The sequence below is a fragment of the Marmota flaviventris genome, chromosome 9, assembly GCF_047511675.1.
Source record: "Marmota flaviventris isolate mMarFla1 chromosome 9, mMarFla1.hap1, whole genome shotgun sequence".
Lineage (NCBI taxonomy): Eukaryota > Metazoa > Chordata > Mammalia > Rodentia > Sciuridae > Marmota > Marmota flaviventris.
The window spans coordinates 93492183-93506535 of NC_092506.1; the positions used below are offsets into that span (position 1 = coordinate 93492183).

At 36.7% G+C, this 14353-nt stretch overlaps 2 protein-coding genes across 12 annotated transcripts in view; one reads left to right on the top strand and one right to left on the bottom strand.

Annotated features, from left to right (window-relative positions):
- The window catches only part of Npat (nuclear protein, coactivator of histone transcription), a 50621-nt gene extending 47728 nt beyond the window's left edge, over positions 1-2893 (bottom strand). For both annotated transcript variants that reach the window (XM_071616671.1, XM_027930730.2), the window contains exon 1: positions 2770-2893. In XM_071616671.1, the coding sequence (XP_071472772.1) occupies positions 2770-2806 (37 nt within the window). In that variant the 5' untranslated portion in view covers positions 2807-2893. The remainder of the gene's footprint in view (positions 1-2769) is intronic.
- A 369-nt stretch (positions 2894-3262) lies between these two features.
- The window catches only part of Atm (ATM serine/threonine kinase), a 153612-nt gene continuing 142521 nt past the window's right edge, over positions 3263-14353 (top strand). For 9 of the 10 annotated variants that reach the window (XM_027930673.2, XM_071616673.1, XM_071616674.1 and 6 more), the window contains exons 1-5: positions 3263-3416; positions 5591-5688; positions 5774-5886; positions 7098-7243; positions 10837-11001. In XM_027930673.2, the coding sequence (XP_027786474.2) occupies positions 5617-5688; positions 5774-5886; positions 7098-7243; positions 10837-11001 (496 nt within the window). In that variant the 5' untranslated portion in view covers positions 3263-3416; positions 5591-5616. Of the gene's footprint in view, positions 3449-5590; positions 5689-5773; positions 5887-7097; positions 7244-10836; positions 11002-14353 lie in introns of all 10 variants that reach the window. The other variant, XM_071616672.1, reaches the window with a different exon arrangement.

The window sequence follows — 14353 nt, forward strand, 5'->3', positions numbered from 1 at the left end:
TAGTTGCTGAGGCCGGCTTTGAACTTGGGATCCTCCTCCCTTGACCTCCTGAGCCCCTGGGATTTCGAACTTACTTGAATCTTGAATACAAGCATATTAGACAAGGAAAGGCAGAATATATAAGAATATGGGGAGATACTTCAAGTAGTTTGCCCTGAAACATTTGCTGCAGCGTAAGGCAAATGTTAAGACGAGATCAAGTAAGAGAGGTAAGTAGGATCAGTTCAACAGAGCACCTCACCTGATATGCTGATAAAAACCAAAGTGGTGTCCAAAGGCAATAAATAACACTGATAACCAGAGCTGTTCAAGTGAGTAATGAGGTGCAGAAGTCAGTATAATTTGCTGAAGAATGCAAAGGAGATGAAGTAAAGCAACTAAATTGTTATGTGAATAAATTTGAGTGTATAAAAAGAGTAAGATGAAATTAAGGAAAGTGGTTTTGTTGTATATGTTTAAGGGTAAAAACCCTAATCATATAAATGTAAAGGGGGAAAACTTGATTTTTAATTCTTAGAAATTGGTACAGCATTTGGAATTTATTAGGCACACAAAAAAACATGGGAAAAAAGGGTTTAATACAGAAGGGGCTATAGATGTGGAGAGTGTATGACATAAGAATCAAGAGCTAATAAAATGGTAGTTCTGATATATATGTATATAATTTTAAGATTTATAATGTTAAATAACAAAATCAAGAGCTGAAAATGGGGAAGGCCTGCTCTTTTTGTACACTCATTAAGTGCATAACTATTTCAACTTTTAGAATAGTTGGCCTGGTGTGCATGCTTTAGGAAGATTTATAATAGCAAATAAGATGAATTACAAGAAGACTACAAGGAAAGCTGGGCACAGTAGCACATGCCTATAATCCCAGGGACTGGGGAGTTTGAGGCTGAGGGACCACAAGTTCTAGGCCAGCCTCAGTAACTTAGTGAGACCCTGTCTCAAAAATAAAAAGGGCTGGTGATGTGGCTCAGTGGTAAAGCATCCTGGGTTCCACCCCAACACTGAAAAAAGACTTATTTAGGAAGCCATGACAAAAGTCTAAAATAGAAGTAAGAGGAGGTATATTGCTGGGATTGGTGGCAGTAACTGTAATGTGAAGACATTAAGGACAAAACGCCCCAAATGACTTTTAAGTTTTTATCCACTAAAAGAAGCGGAGGGGCTGGGGTTGTGGCTCAGCAGTAGAGCGCTCGCCTAGCATGTGAGAGGCCCTGGGTTTGATCCTCAGCATCATATAAAAATAAGTAAGTAAAATAAAGGTATTTTGTCCAACTACAACTAGAAAATAAATTTTTTTAAAAAAAGGAGAGGAAAAAGACAAAAGAACAGCTGCTGTTAAAACATCCTACAAAATTCGAGCATAGGACAACTACCTATTATAAAAAACTATCCACTCTAAAATGTCAATAATGCTGAGGTTGAAACACCATTTTTAAGACTATGAGTACTGAAGTTCAATTGGATCATCTAACTACTAAAAGACAAAATTCTTAAGCAAATATAGAGGAAAAACATAAGGTTTATCAATGCATATTATGAAAGTCCACTTTTCACTGACTTACCTATAATTTATAGGTAAGCCTAATAAATATAATGATTTCAAGGCATCCAGCTTTTTAATCGAACGTATGGAGTAGATCCTATAGATAATCAGTTTTGAAAAAGTGAGGAAAAGATTAAACATTAACAAAATTTTTGTGTTCAGTCATTAGTTTTTTCCAAAAATGAATGGTGGAACCATTCTCCCCCACCCCCAGGTTTCTCACAAATGTGCTTATTATGAGCCCTGCACAAATACTATATATATATATATATATATATATATATATATATATATATGTAGGAACGGGCTGAGTATTTTTAAAGGCACAAAACAATTGGGGTTTTCGAACAATAAAAAAATGGTAGTACAATAATGGTTGCTGAAACTACGGGAGGTTTCATCACATATGTTTACCATTTACTTTTAGGGACGACTCATGATATTTGTAAATCATTGGCTTAGCTTTTGAGCTTTATGTGGTCCATGGCTCTCGTTACAATCCTTTTTATTCTTTCAGGGGGCAAACAAGAACAAAAAAATTCTCCTACACAGACAATACATTCAGACAAACAAGTAGCCCACTAACCACTCTTGCAATGGGGGAACAACTAGGGCTATAAAATGTGTAACTAAAAGGCATTTCCTCCCTGAATTTTTTTGTTCAAAGGAATTGGAATTACGACTGTTTTAAAACATGCAACTGGCATTTCAAACCTCTATGCTGGGCGACGTACTGCGGGGAGTATGGAGAAAGAGTACCCCCATCAGTCCCCAAATCCTAAATTCTAAGGCCAGGATACGAGAAGGGCGTCCGAAAGGCCTTTTTCCAAAGCGGGATGCCTGAGAAGTTCTATTTTGGTCTCAGCTCTGACAAGGGAAAGGTTAACGAACACACAGCCTGTCTGTCACGTAGACAACTCTCTACCAGGGGTCGCAATTAAGCGCGCAGGCCCGACTTTCTTCGGAATCCAGGCTCCAGGTGTTCCACCCCGAGCCTGCCCTCGCCACGCAGCCCCTGAGGAGAGGAGCGTTCGCCTACAAAGAGGCTTAAACTTCCCGGAGCCTCCAAAGGACGGAGAATTATCACCAGATATGAACTTGTAAGCGAGGCGGCAAACCCCCAAAGCTTCCCCACCCAAGGAAAGCCTCTGGCCGCTAAGGTCCTTCCGTCTAGCTTCGCCTGGTCTAGTAACCCTTCCTCCGGTGCCCGCGCTTACCTAATACCAGTCGGGCCACGTCTGAAGGTAACAACATGATCCGAGTCGCAGAAGGAGCCAGAATAAGAGACGAGACTCAGGTGAAGGCAAACACAGCGACAGCTCCTGCGCCGCATCTCCCGGTTCCACTGGCGGCACTGAACCCGCGACAATTTGTCCCGCCTCTCTGGCCCGACAACAACCAATCGCTTCCGCAGGGCAAAGAAAGGCGCCGAAATGCAACCCGCCTCCGAGCTCCTTGGCGCTGTCGTCATTTCCGTCCGCAGAGTTGGAGGGGTGGGGCCGAAGAGGGTGAGGAGGTGGGGTGTCGGAGCCTCAGGGCGAGTCCTAGGCGTAAGGTAGCTCGCTATTGGTGGGCAGGGCGCAGGCGCGCCTTCTCGGACCAGGCGAATGTTTTGGAGGACCTAGTGTTTTGAGCTTAGAGCGCGTGATGTTCCTGCGCATGAGCATACTGTGCGCTGCCGCTCTGCTAGCCTCTTTCTCCCGGGACTGAAGCTCCGCCGCCACGCTGCATTTGAGCCGGAAGCGGGAAAGACCGTGGATAACGGGTTGCGAAGCTGTGGTGGGGAGGAGGCCAGAGGAGCGTGGATTTGGGCTGCAGCCCCTGCCGCCTCCAGATATACTACTTTGGCGGTCAGAGCGCGGCGGTAGGGACGGGGGTCTACGCAGTGGCTTGTGCGTGAGTGTATTAGCGTGGTCCCAGTCGGTCCTCTTGCCCCGGATCGCAGTCCCATACATTGCTTCCGAGCTGCCCTAGCCTCCTGTCTTCACCCCTTGTTTCCGGCCGCCGGTCCTCATTATTCTTTCTCCTGTCCTTGTTCTCGGCCCCTAGCGGACTTTAAATTTGCTGGTGCATGCCTGTAATCCCAACTGCTTCTGGCGCCCTGGCAGAAGTGTCTTAAGTTCAAGGCCAGCCTAGCTAGACCCTGTATCAAAAAATAAAAAAGGGGTTGTAGAGGTGGAATCCCTCGGGATTCAATAGCCAGGAAGGGGAGCAGTGTGTGTGTGTGTGTGTCTGTCTAATATGCATGCACACTCTTAAGTTGAACCCTGTTACCTTACGGTTCAAATTTAAGTGGCTTGACAAAGTCATTTTTTTTTTTTTCACTCGTAATTGATACTTTCAGACGGCGACCGTTTATTGAGATTTAAACTTCAGCCTCGTGGTTAAGATCATGGGCCCTGGAACCACAGTACCAGAGTTTGAATAATGATTTTAAGCTGTGTGACTTTTTGCTTAAAGAAGTGAAGATAAGTGAGCCTTAGCTGTTAATGTTTTTTCCTAGAGACAGATAAGTAGACAACTACAATTCATGGTGATAATGTTATAAAAGAGTACTGTAGTGGTAGAGCAACAGGTTCTGTGGAAATGCAACCTGGGAGAATCAGTTTGACCTGGAAATGACTGTGTAAATTGTTCTGGAGGGTGGTAGTAGCTTTCCAGACGGGGAAATGCGTGTATCAAGTTCCTAAAGCCCAAGAGCGAGGTCTGGCATTGAATAAGATTTGGAGTCTTCAACACATTGAAGACAGCAACGAATGAGAGCAAGGAGACAAACACTTTATTTGAGGTGTGAGAGGAAGAACCATCAAAGAGACGTATTAAACTGTCATAAAAAGGGGAATATGATAATTACTAACATGAACTGTTTTCAAGGCACTGTGTTAAACATGAATCTTTATGACACTCCTTTGAGCTATATATGAGTATTGCTTTTTGTTTTGTTATTGAGAAAACGGATTTGGAGAGATTAATGAACAAACTTTGTCTATTGTAGAGTTTTTATGTGACTGGATCAGGATTTTAACCAATACAATCTTACTATAGAGTTCACATGCTCTTAACCAATAGACAAGAATGGCATGTCAAGCCAGAGTTATTTCTCAGAAGACAGGATGTAGTCTTTGTGAAAGTCTTCAAAGAGATTAACTTGATTAAAATCTGAAAAGGAACATTGGATTTATCAATTCAAAGGCTGTTACTTAGAAATCTGTATTATTTCAGTTGAATATTGGGAGTGGAACCTTTAGTTTCTCCAACATACCACACTCTTCTCAGGACTCTTTGGTTATACTAGTCTCTTTCCCTGCAGTGTTGGTCTTCTAGCTCCTTATGTAATTGGCATCACTTCATTCAGGTCTTGACTTTATGATAACTTCCTTTGAGATATGTTCCCTGACAGTTTATCTAACACCATCGTCGGTACTGTTATTTTCTTTTTGTGTTTTTGTTGCCTTGAAGGCATATTGGAATTACCCATGGTTTTATCATTTTACTTGTTTATTTTCCTCTTCCCCACTTATATCTCCATTAAGGGTAGGATTTGTGTTAGTTTAGTTCTTTTTTTGTTGTGGGGGAGGTTAGCTATCCCTAACATAGTACTTTGAACATAGTTGGTGTGAAGGAAATATTGTTTCACGTATCAATGAATGAACATCTTCTGTTTATGAAGATAATACTGAACTGCTTTTTTTTTCACAAGAAAATTAGACTTTATCCTGCTACTGTAAACAAAGAATAGATTTGAGTATTGGAACATTGTTTTGATATGTTCTAAGAAATATTTTAAATTTAACTGCTATTGGAACATGCAGATATTAAGAAAAACCACTGTGCCTTTGGTGACAATGTGCTTGTTAATAACACAGTCTAAGTTATGTAAAGGATGGAAGTGTAATTCAATGGTAGAGCATGTGCTTAGCATTTGTAAGGCCCTGGGATCAGTCCCTAGCATGAGAAAAATATATAAATGAAGTAAACGATTACATAATTATTATTACTATTATTAATATATGTATATATATATATATATTTTTACAGATAAGAATGTTCTGAAATCCTGAACCATGAGTTTAGCACTTAATGATCTGCTTATTTGCTGCCGGCAACTAGAACATGATAGAGCTACAGAACGAAGGGTAGGTAGTAAATGGCTTAGATTTAATTTTTCCTTGAAATTGAATGTGATCGGTAATACATTATCATGTTCATTTTTGTTTTCAGAAAGAAGTTGAGAAATTTAAACGCCTGATTCGGGATCCTGAAACAGTTCAACATTTAGATAGGCATTCAGATTCCAAACAAGGAAAATATTTGAATTGGGATGCTGTTTTTAGGTATTGTACATTTAAAATTGTCTTTGCTTTGTCTTTCAGTTTTATTTCTGTTGAGAAATTTTTGTAAGGCTTTGCTACCTGTGTTTTATTGTGCCTTGCATATGAAGTTAGCACTTAATCATTATCCAAAGCATTATATTTAAAGGATGCTTATTATATGGAATACTTAAAGTATTAAATCAGTGTTCCACAAAATGTCTTATACATGTCCCACTGATATTGAGAAAGAATTCCTTTCATATGGATTAGTTTGTAAGAATTCATTGCAAATTAGAGGAGAAATTTGAAGTTATAACAAATACTTAATTGTTATTTTGACATCTTTATTACTGGAATTATAAGCAGCTGCCATGGGTTAAGTTATAGTAAAACAAGTGAAAGAAATATTAGGATACTTTGAGATGAATACAGTTAAAAAATAAAATCTTAGGCAATGAAAAGATATCCTTGGATAGAACGAAGTGGCAAACAGGATTGATTGGTTTTTACATTGAGACATGATTTTCAGTCATAAAGTCCATTTGTAGCAGTTTGTAAGGCTTAGGAAAGATGAAGTATTTAAAGTTAATGTAGAATATTGAGGGCATTGAATAACTTGAAACAATATTTGCAATCAAGAGGAAATAGGAATATTTAGTTGTCTTTTAGTATTTAGAACAGATAAACAATTTTTTAGCTCTTATTTGGTACTACACTGTTACAGATTTGAATAAATGTGACATGAAAAATGCATGTTCCTTGTTCTCTGGTTATTTGGTTTATTTTAGATACCACTAATACAGTCATTACATAAAGGTGAGTACTTTTTTGTGTTAGCTGATTAGGTAGGCCAAATTGGCACCTGATACTACTGGCTAGTCATGAAGGTAGAGCTTCACTTAAAGGCTATAGGTATGATCAGGTAGTTAGGAAGGAGGAAGAGAGGGTTGAAAGCCATCAGTAATATTGTGAACTTTTAATGACAAAATGAGAAAGCAAGTAATAAAATAAAAAGTCAGGAAGGCTATAGATTGAGAACATTGCAGGCCAGACTCTATATTGGTGTTGTAGAGGTTAGGCCTCGAAAAAGGGATTTGTTTCAGTTAGCTGGTACATTGAGCAAAGCAATGTGGTTTTAAAAGATGTTCTTTGTGATGACATTAAGAACATTTTAAAATTATAAATATTTAAGCATAATTTTTTTTCTGGAATTCTATTTCATTTTCTTGAAGATTTTTGCAGAAATACATTCAGAAAGAAACAGAATGTCTGAGGACAGCAAAACCAAATGTATCAGCCTCAACACAAACCTCCAGACAGAAAAAGATGCAAGAAATCAGTAGTTTGGTCAGATACTTCATCAAATGTGCAAATAAAAGTAAGCAACATTATTTATTTGAAATAAATGGTTTAATAGGCTACCATACAAAAGTTTGATCTGAATATGGTAACATAAGTATGTTAATTATAGCTTCTAGCATATATAATGAATTTTAATACTGTAGGTTCAAATATTTTGGAGAATTTATTCAAGCTTAAAATGATAAAATCTTAGAATTAAAAGGATTAAAAATTATTTCAATTCCTCATTCTTGTATCCCCCTCTACATCCCAAGCACTCAGATACAAATACTGTGTAAATGACTGAATATACCATTTCAACTTTCTTTTCTATCTTTGAACAGCTTTATTTAAACCCTGTCTGTTTTTTGTTAGTGCTTCTAAGAATACACAAAAATACCTACTTAATCATGTTTTTATCATGAGATCCTTTGGGGTATTTGAAGATAGCCATAGTATTTCCCTTGAGTCCTCTTAGGTAAATATACCTCTTTCTTTAGCTCATATGTTTTAGTTTTTATTTCACTCTCTTCTGAATACTCTTTTCTTTTTAAATATTTATTTTTTAGTTGTAGATGGACACAGTGCCTTTATTTATTTATTTTTAGGTAGTGCTGAAGTTTGAACCCAGGGCCTTGCATGTGCTAGGCGAGCACTGTATTGAGCCACAATCCCAGCCCCCCTGAATATTCTTTAGTTTAATTATATCTCCCGAGGTGTGGTGATCAATTTTTTGGGTATATTCGGATGAGTACAGATAGAACAGGATTTGCATATTTTTTATAGTATATTTTTACTGATTCTTTCTGAGATCACATTAATTTCTTTGGCAAGCAAAGCCCATCCTCAGCTAATGTTGTGTTTACTATCACTTAAGAAAAATGACAGCAACAAAACCCAGGTCTTTTTAGCTACTGATAAGCAGTATATCTCCCATATTGTAGAGCTGAACTTGTACAGTGGTATTTTTTAATCAAAATATAGGTAAGCTTTTGTAAGGAAATGGGCATTTACTCAGTGCTGAAGAAGAAACATTTGTTTAGGGACTTCTGGGCTCAGACTCTGTAGTCCTTGCAGTTAAGGATATGATTTTGGTAGCAACTTTATGAATCAGAAAACTCAGATGTTTGTAAATATTTAAACACTTTTTTTAATATTTATTTTTTAGTTGGACACAATAGTTTTATTTTGTTTATTTTTATGTGGTGCTGAGGATCGAACCCAGGGCCTCGAAAGTGCTAGACAAGCACTCTACCACTGAGCCACAACCCCAGCCCCACATGTCCAGATTTTGACAAACTTGGTTAGCATTGGTATCCATAAATGGTATGATAGAAACAAGACATTAGGGGGGAAAAAACAAGGGAAAGGCAGCTGGGAAAGAACAAATAAGGAAGTATTTTTCATTCCTTTATGTTAGCATTTGTCTGCATCTGCACAAAGCAGACAGCATAGAAAACAAGAAACCAACCTGTAAGAAATGTTTAGTTCCACGAGCTTCCATGAAGTTTCTGTAAGCACCTTAGGTCTTTTTAAGACAGATTTTTTTTTTTTTTTTTTTTTGTCTGTCATAAAAACTGCTCTATATAAGCAATTGCTCTACCACTAAGCTACTCCCCTGATATAAGACAGTTTTTATTTTTAGGGAAAAAAAATATGTCAGCATGATTTTTTTTAGTATAATTCTTGAAACACTTCTCCAATTTGGCAGAGAACAGAATATATTGGAATAAACAACATTGAAAAATATGATTTCAGCCTAATATTAGTTTACATAGCTATTTATGGGGATATAAAGATTAATTCCCTTCCCTAAGGATTTGATAAAACAACAGACATAGATGATAAAAACATTTTTGTAGGGGAGAGATGCACATGATGTCAAGAATATATGGGGGCCAGGCACAGTGGCACATGCCTGTAATCCCAGTGACTTGGGAGATTGAAGCAGGAAGATTGCAAGATAAAGGCCACCCTCAGCTTAACAAGACTGTAAGCAACTTAGCAAGACACTGTCTAAAAATAAAAAGGACTGGGGATGTAGCTCAGGATAAAGCACCCTTGTGTTCAATCCCCAGTATCAAAAAAAAAAAAAAGGTTCATGTGGTAGTACAGTTCATCTTGGTCAGGTGCTTAAAATTATGAAATACTTACGGAATAAGGTATATCAGTGTATAAGTCATTATTGAAATTATGATAACATTTGAGCTATGACGTCAATATGAATTACTAAAATAGTTATTTTTAAATATAGTTTTTATACCTTTAAGAATATATATTAATGCTGAATTTTCAGAATCTCAAATAATATGCTATTAAAATTACGCCTTACATATTTGTACAACGTTTGTATATCTATTGTAGAACTTGGAAGAATGTTTATTTTTCAGTGTAAAGAGCCTTCTTGTAATCTTGTTATTCTAATAAATTCATTCTTTATAAAAGTGGGAAGGAATTTTGCATCATTTTAAGTCTAATGCTAGAAATGTGAATGTGAATTAGTAAGGATAGAATAATTATTGATTTTGCTGTATATTCCTGCAGGGCTTGACAAACTTCATCTGTAGATGGATTAGATAGTAAATATTTTGACTTTACAGACCAGGTGTTCTTTGCCTTAATTACTCTGTTGTTTTGGCCTGAAAGCAGCTGTACACAATGGGTATGCATGTGACTCTATTCGAATAAAACTTTATTATGGGGCTCAGTGGTAGAGCGCTCGCCTAGCATGTGCGAGGCCCTGGGTTCAATCCGGAGTACCACATAAAAATAAATAAATAAAATAAAGGTATTGTGTTCGACTACACCTCAAAAGTAAATATTTTTTTAAAAAAAACTTTATTTACAAAAACAGACAACTGGCTGACTTTGCTCTTGGGTCATAGGTGTTTTTTTGTTTGTTTGTTTGTTTTTTTGTAGATGGACACAATATCTTTATTTTATTTATTTTTTTAATGTGGTGCTGAAGATCGAACCCAGTGCCTCACACATGCAAGGCAATCACTCAACCATGAGCTACCACCCCAGCCCTTGGGCCATATTTTTTTTTTTTTTAAATTTTTTAATACTTATTTATTAGTTTTCGGCGGACACAACATCTTTGTTTGTATGTGGTGCTGAGGATCGAACCCGGGCCGCACGCACGCCAGGCGAGCGCGCTACCGCTTGAGCCACATCCCCAGCCCCATATTTTTTAATCCTTTTTCTGTGAAAAGGAGAGATTAATGTCCCAAATGTTGTTATTTAAGTATTTTTCATTCCAAGTTTTTTTTTTTTTTTTTTTTTTTAATCAGGGATTGAATCCAGTTGTATTTAACCACAGAGCCATATCCCCAGCCCTTTTTATTTATTTATTTTTTTATTTAGAGACAGGGTCTCCCTCAGTGCTTAGGGCCTTGCTGAGTACTGAGGCTGACTTTGAATTTATGATTGCTCCTGCCTCAGCCTCTCAAGTAACTGGGATTACAAGTGTGTGCTATTACATCCAGCACAAGTGTTCTTAATTTAAGATTTTAAATCTAGTGATTTACTATACAGATACAGTATGTGCTAGAGAAGAATCTAATGTTGCTGCCAGTTTATTGATGAGAGAAATATTTTTATATGTTTCTTTGTTTTATTTTTAAATAGGAGCACCCAGACTAAAATGTCATGAACTCTTGAATTATATCATGGATACAGTGAAAGATTCATCCAATGGTGTTATTTATGGAGCTGATTGTAGCAACATACTACTCAAAGACATTCTTTCAGTGAGAAAATACTGGTGTGAAATATCACAGCAACAGTGGCTAGGTATGTTTTGAAGGTTGCTATTTGTGATTTTTTTCCTCATGACAGGACTTTCACCAATAAAAGCATTCATAGTGTATCTGTATCGCCCAAATGACCTCACACTTTCATAATACTTTAGTGAAAGAAATTGAGTATCAGTCTTTTGATGTGATTCTACCATCTTGTATATTCTGTAATATTTGCTCTTTAATTTTAAACAAAATGTCCTTAATTTTCATTTACTACATACTTTCTGAAGTATTAAGTCCACTAATGTTATGGAAAGGACAAGATATAGAAGTATCAATTGGATTAGGGAATTAACAGGTTCCTAGTAAGATAATGGAAATCAGTGTATTAGAATGAAATACACAAGATTCAGTGATTTACTAAATAGATAGAATGGGTGTTAGGCAAGAATCTAGTGTTTCTTGTTTATTGATCAGAGGTATTCAATGATCATGGAAAAAGGAAATTATGGTCAGAATATGAAATATTTCAGTTCATTGATTTTAAAAATGGAACAATTCTGAGAGAATTTAATGGATTAAAGTGGGATTTGCCATTATCGAGGTGATTTTAAGCCAGATGTTAAAGTCTACTAATCCACTAGCTCTGAAAATTTAGAAACTTAAGACTTTTTCATTAAAAAATATTAAGGCTGATTTTTGTTAACTAAATTAAAAGACATTTACCTATATTTATTGTTAATTTAATGATTTCAAAATGAGATGTATATGAACTACAAAGCCATGAAGTAGTGCCCTCACTTCTGCATTATTCTACTTTTCCAAATGAATTAAGGAATTCTCAATAGTTGCAGTAATTTCTTGTGAGTTATTTGGGCTGTTGCTGTAAACAGCTGTTGCTGTTCCATCAAACAGTGGACTCAAGTAAGCCAATGACCTACCATTCTCAGCCAAATGTCTCACCAGAGCGGTCTAATCATATTTTGTATATTTGGGAACTTTAGATTATTGCTTACGACTGATTATACTGTAACAGGGCAGTCCTTCCCTCAGTCTCTTTGGTATGATTCTTCCATATCATTTGTTGTCTAACCTGCTTTTTGTTCTTTAAAAAACTAGTGTTACTTCTTATTATCAGTCTTATTTTCCCTTTTCTCTGGCTTGCTTCTTGATTGAGGACTGTTCAAAAAGTGAAGTCTATGCTCAAAATGTGTTTGGTAGAAGTAGTAATTTAAGCCATGGTTATGATATTTTTTTATGGGGAGAATTTAGAATGAGATGAGAACATACCCTAAGACTGAGCCGTCATCTCCATATAAATTTTGGAATTAGCTTATTGATTTCTACAAAATATCATGCTGAAATTTTCATAGATATTTTGTTTATTGAACAATTAAGAATGTGTAGCCATCTTAACAATGTGGAGTCATTCAATCCATGAATATGATATCTCCATTTATTTAGGTCTTTTGATATTTTTCATTAGTGTCCTATTACTGTCACCAGACAGATTTTATACATGTTTTGTTAGATTTGTATACTGCAGTAGTTTGTAAATTGCACTGTTTTTTAAATTAATTGGTTAATAAATTAAAAAAAAATTTTTTTTTAATTTGTTGTGATTAGTTATACATGACAGTAGAATGCGTTTAGACACATTGTACACAAATGGAGCAAAACTTCTTCTCTGGCTGAACATAGTGCAGACTCACATTGGTAGTATAATCATACATTCAGCCTTTGGATTTGAGGGTTTGGCTTATTTCAGTTAGCATGATATTTTCCAGCTTCATTTACCTGAAAATGCCATACTTTCATTTTTTTAAGGCTGAGTAATACTCTACTGTGTGTATGTGTCACATTTTTTTTACCCATTTATCTGTTGAAGGGCATCTAGGTTGGTTCCATAGTTTAGCTATTGTGAATTGAGCTGCTAGAAACATTGATGTGGCTGTGTCACTGTAGTTTGCAGATTTTAAGTTCTTTGGGTATAAACTGAGGACTGGGATAACTGAGTAAAATGGTGGTTCCATTCTAAATTTTCTGAGTAATCTCCATACTGCATTCCATAGTGGTTGCACCAATTTGCAGTCCCACCAGCAGTGTCTGAGTGTACCTTTTTCCCTACATTCTCACTGACACTTATTGTGGCTCATATTCTTGATAGTTAAATTGCACTGTTTTTGAAGTTTCATTTTCCAAGTCATTCAGTGCTATTATACTGATGTACAATTGATTTTTGTATCTTTTAAAAAAAATTTTAAATTTTTATTTATTTATTTTTTGGGTATTGGGGATTGAACTTGGGAGCATTCAGCCACTGAACCACATTCCCAGCCCTATTTTATATTTTATTTAGAGACAGAGTCTCACTGAGTTGTTTGGTGCCTCGCTGTTGCTGAGGCTGGCTTTGAACTTGAGATCCATCCGTGTCAGCCTCCTGAGCCACTGGGATCACAGGTGTGGGCCACTGTATCCCAGCACTTTGTTAAAATCTTCTGTTACTTGTAAGGCTTTTGTGTGTGTGTGTGTGATTTTTCTGCGTAGATAATCATGACACCTGCAAGTAGTAATTTTTTTCTTCTTTCTGAACCATGTGGCTTTTATTTTTTTCTAATCTGGCTAGAATCATCAGTATTTTCCACCCCATGGTGAAATAAGTTTAAGAAAATTTATGATTTTTAACCATTTTTAAACATATAGTTCAGTAGCATTAAGCACATTCACATTGTTGTATAACCAGGGTTGGGGCCCCAGTAACACCACACACACACATACATACACACACACACACAAAAAAATTCCTAACATTCTTGTGTAACTGTCCCTTCTATCTCCAGAACTTTTTTTCTCTATTCATTTGCTATGGTTTGGATATGGGTTGAGTTCATCCACACCATGGTTCATGTGTTGGAGACTTGGTTCTTAATATGGCTGTGTAGAACTAAAGTCTAGTGTTAGATTATGGGAGGCATGCCCTTGGGAGGGATTTAACATAGTTCCTGGGATCTTCATTTAGCTCCTGAAAACACAAGGGGTTATTAAAAGCCTGAGCTTGACCCCTGAATCTCTGGCTTCCTCTGACTATATGTTAGCTCTTCCCCTGACCCAACCGCCTCTCACATGCATTCCCACCATTGAGGTTCCATCTGCCTTGAGACCATCATCAGACCCCAACCTCCAGAACTGTGAGCTCAATAAACCTCTTTTTATAAAGTTATTTGGCTTTAGGTGTTTCATTATAGTAACAGGAGATGAACTCATAACACCATCGAATAGTAATTCTCTATTTGCTATTCCCACTGGCTCCTGACAGCTACTATTCAGCTTGTTTTTTAAAATGTTTTTATTTATTTATTTATTTTGCATTACAATTCTTAATACTATTCAACTTTGAATTTGAA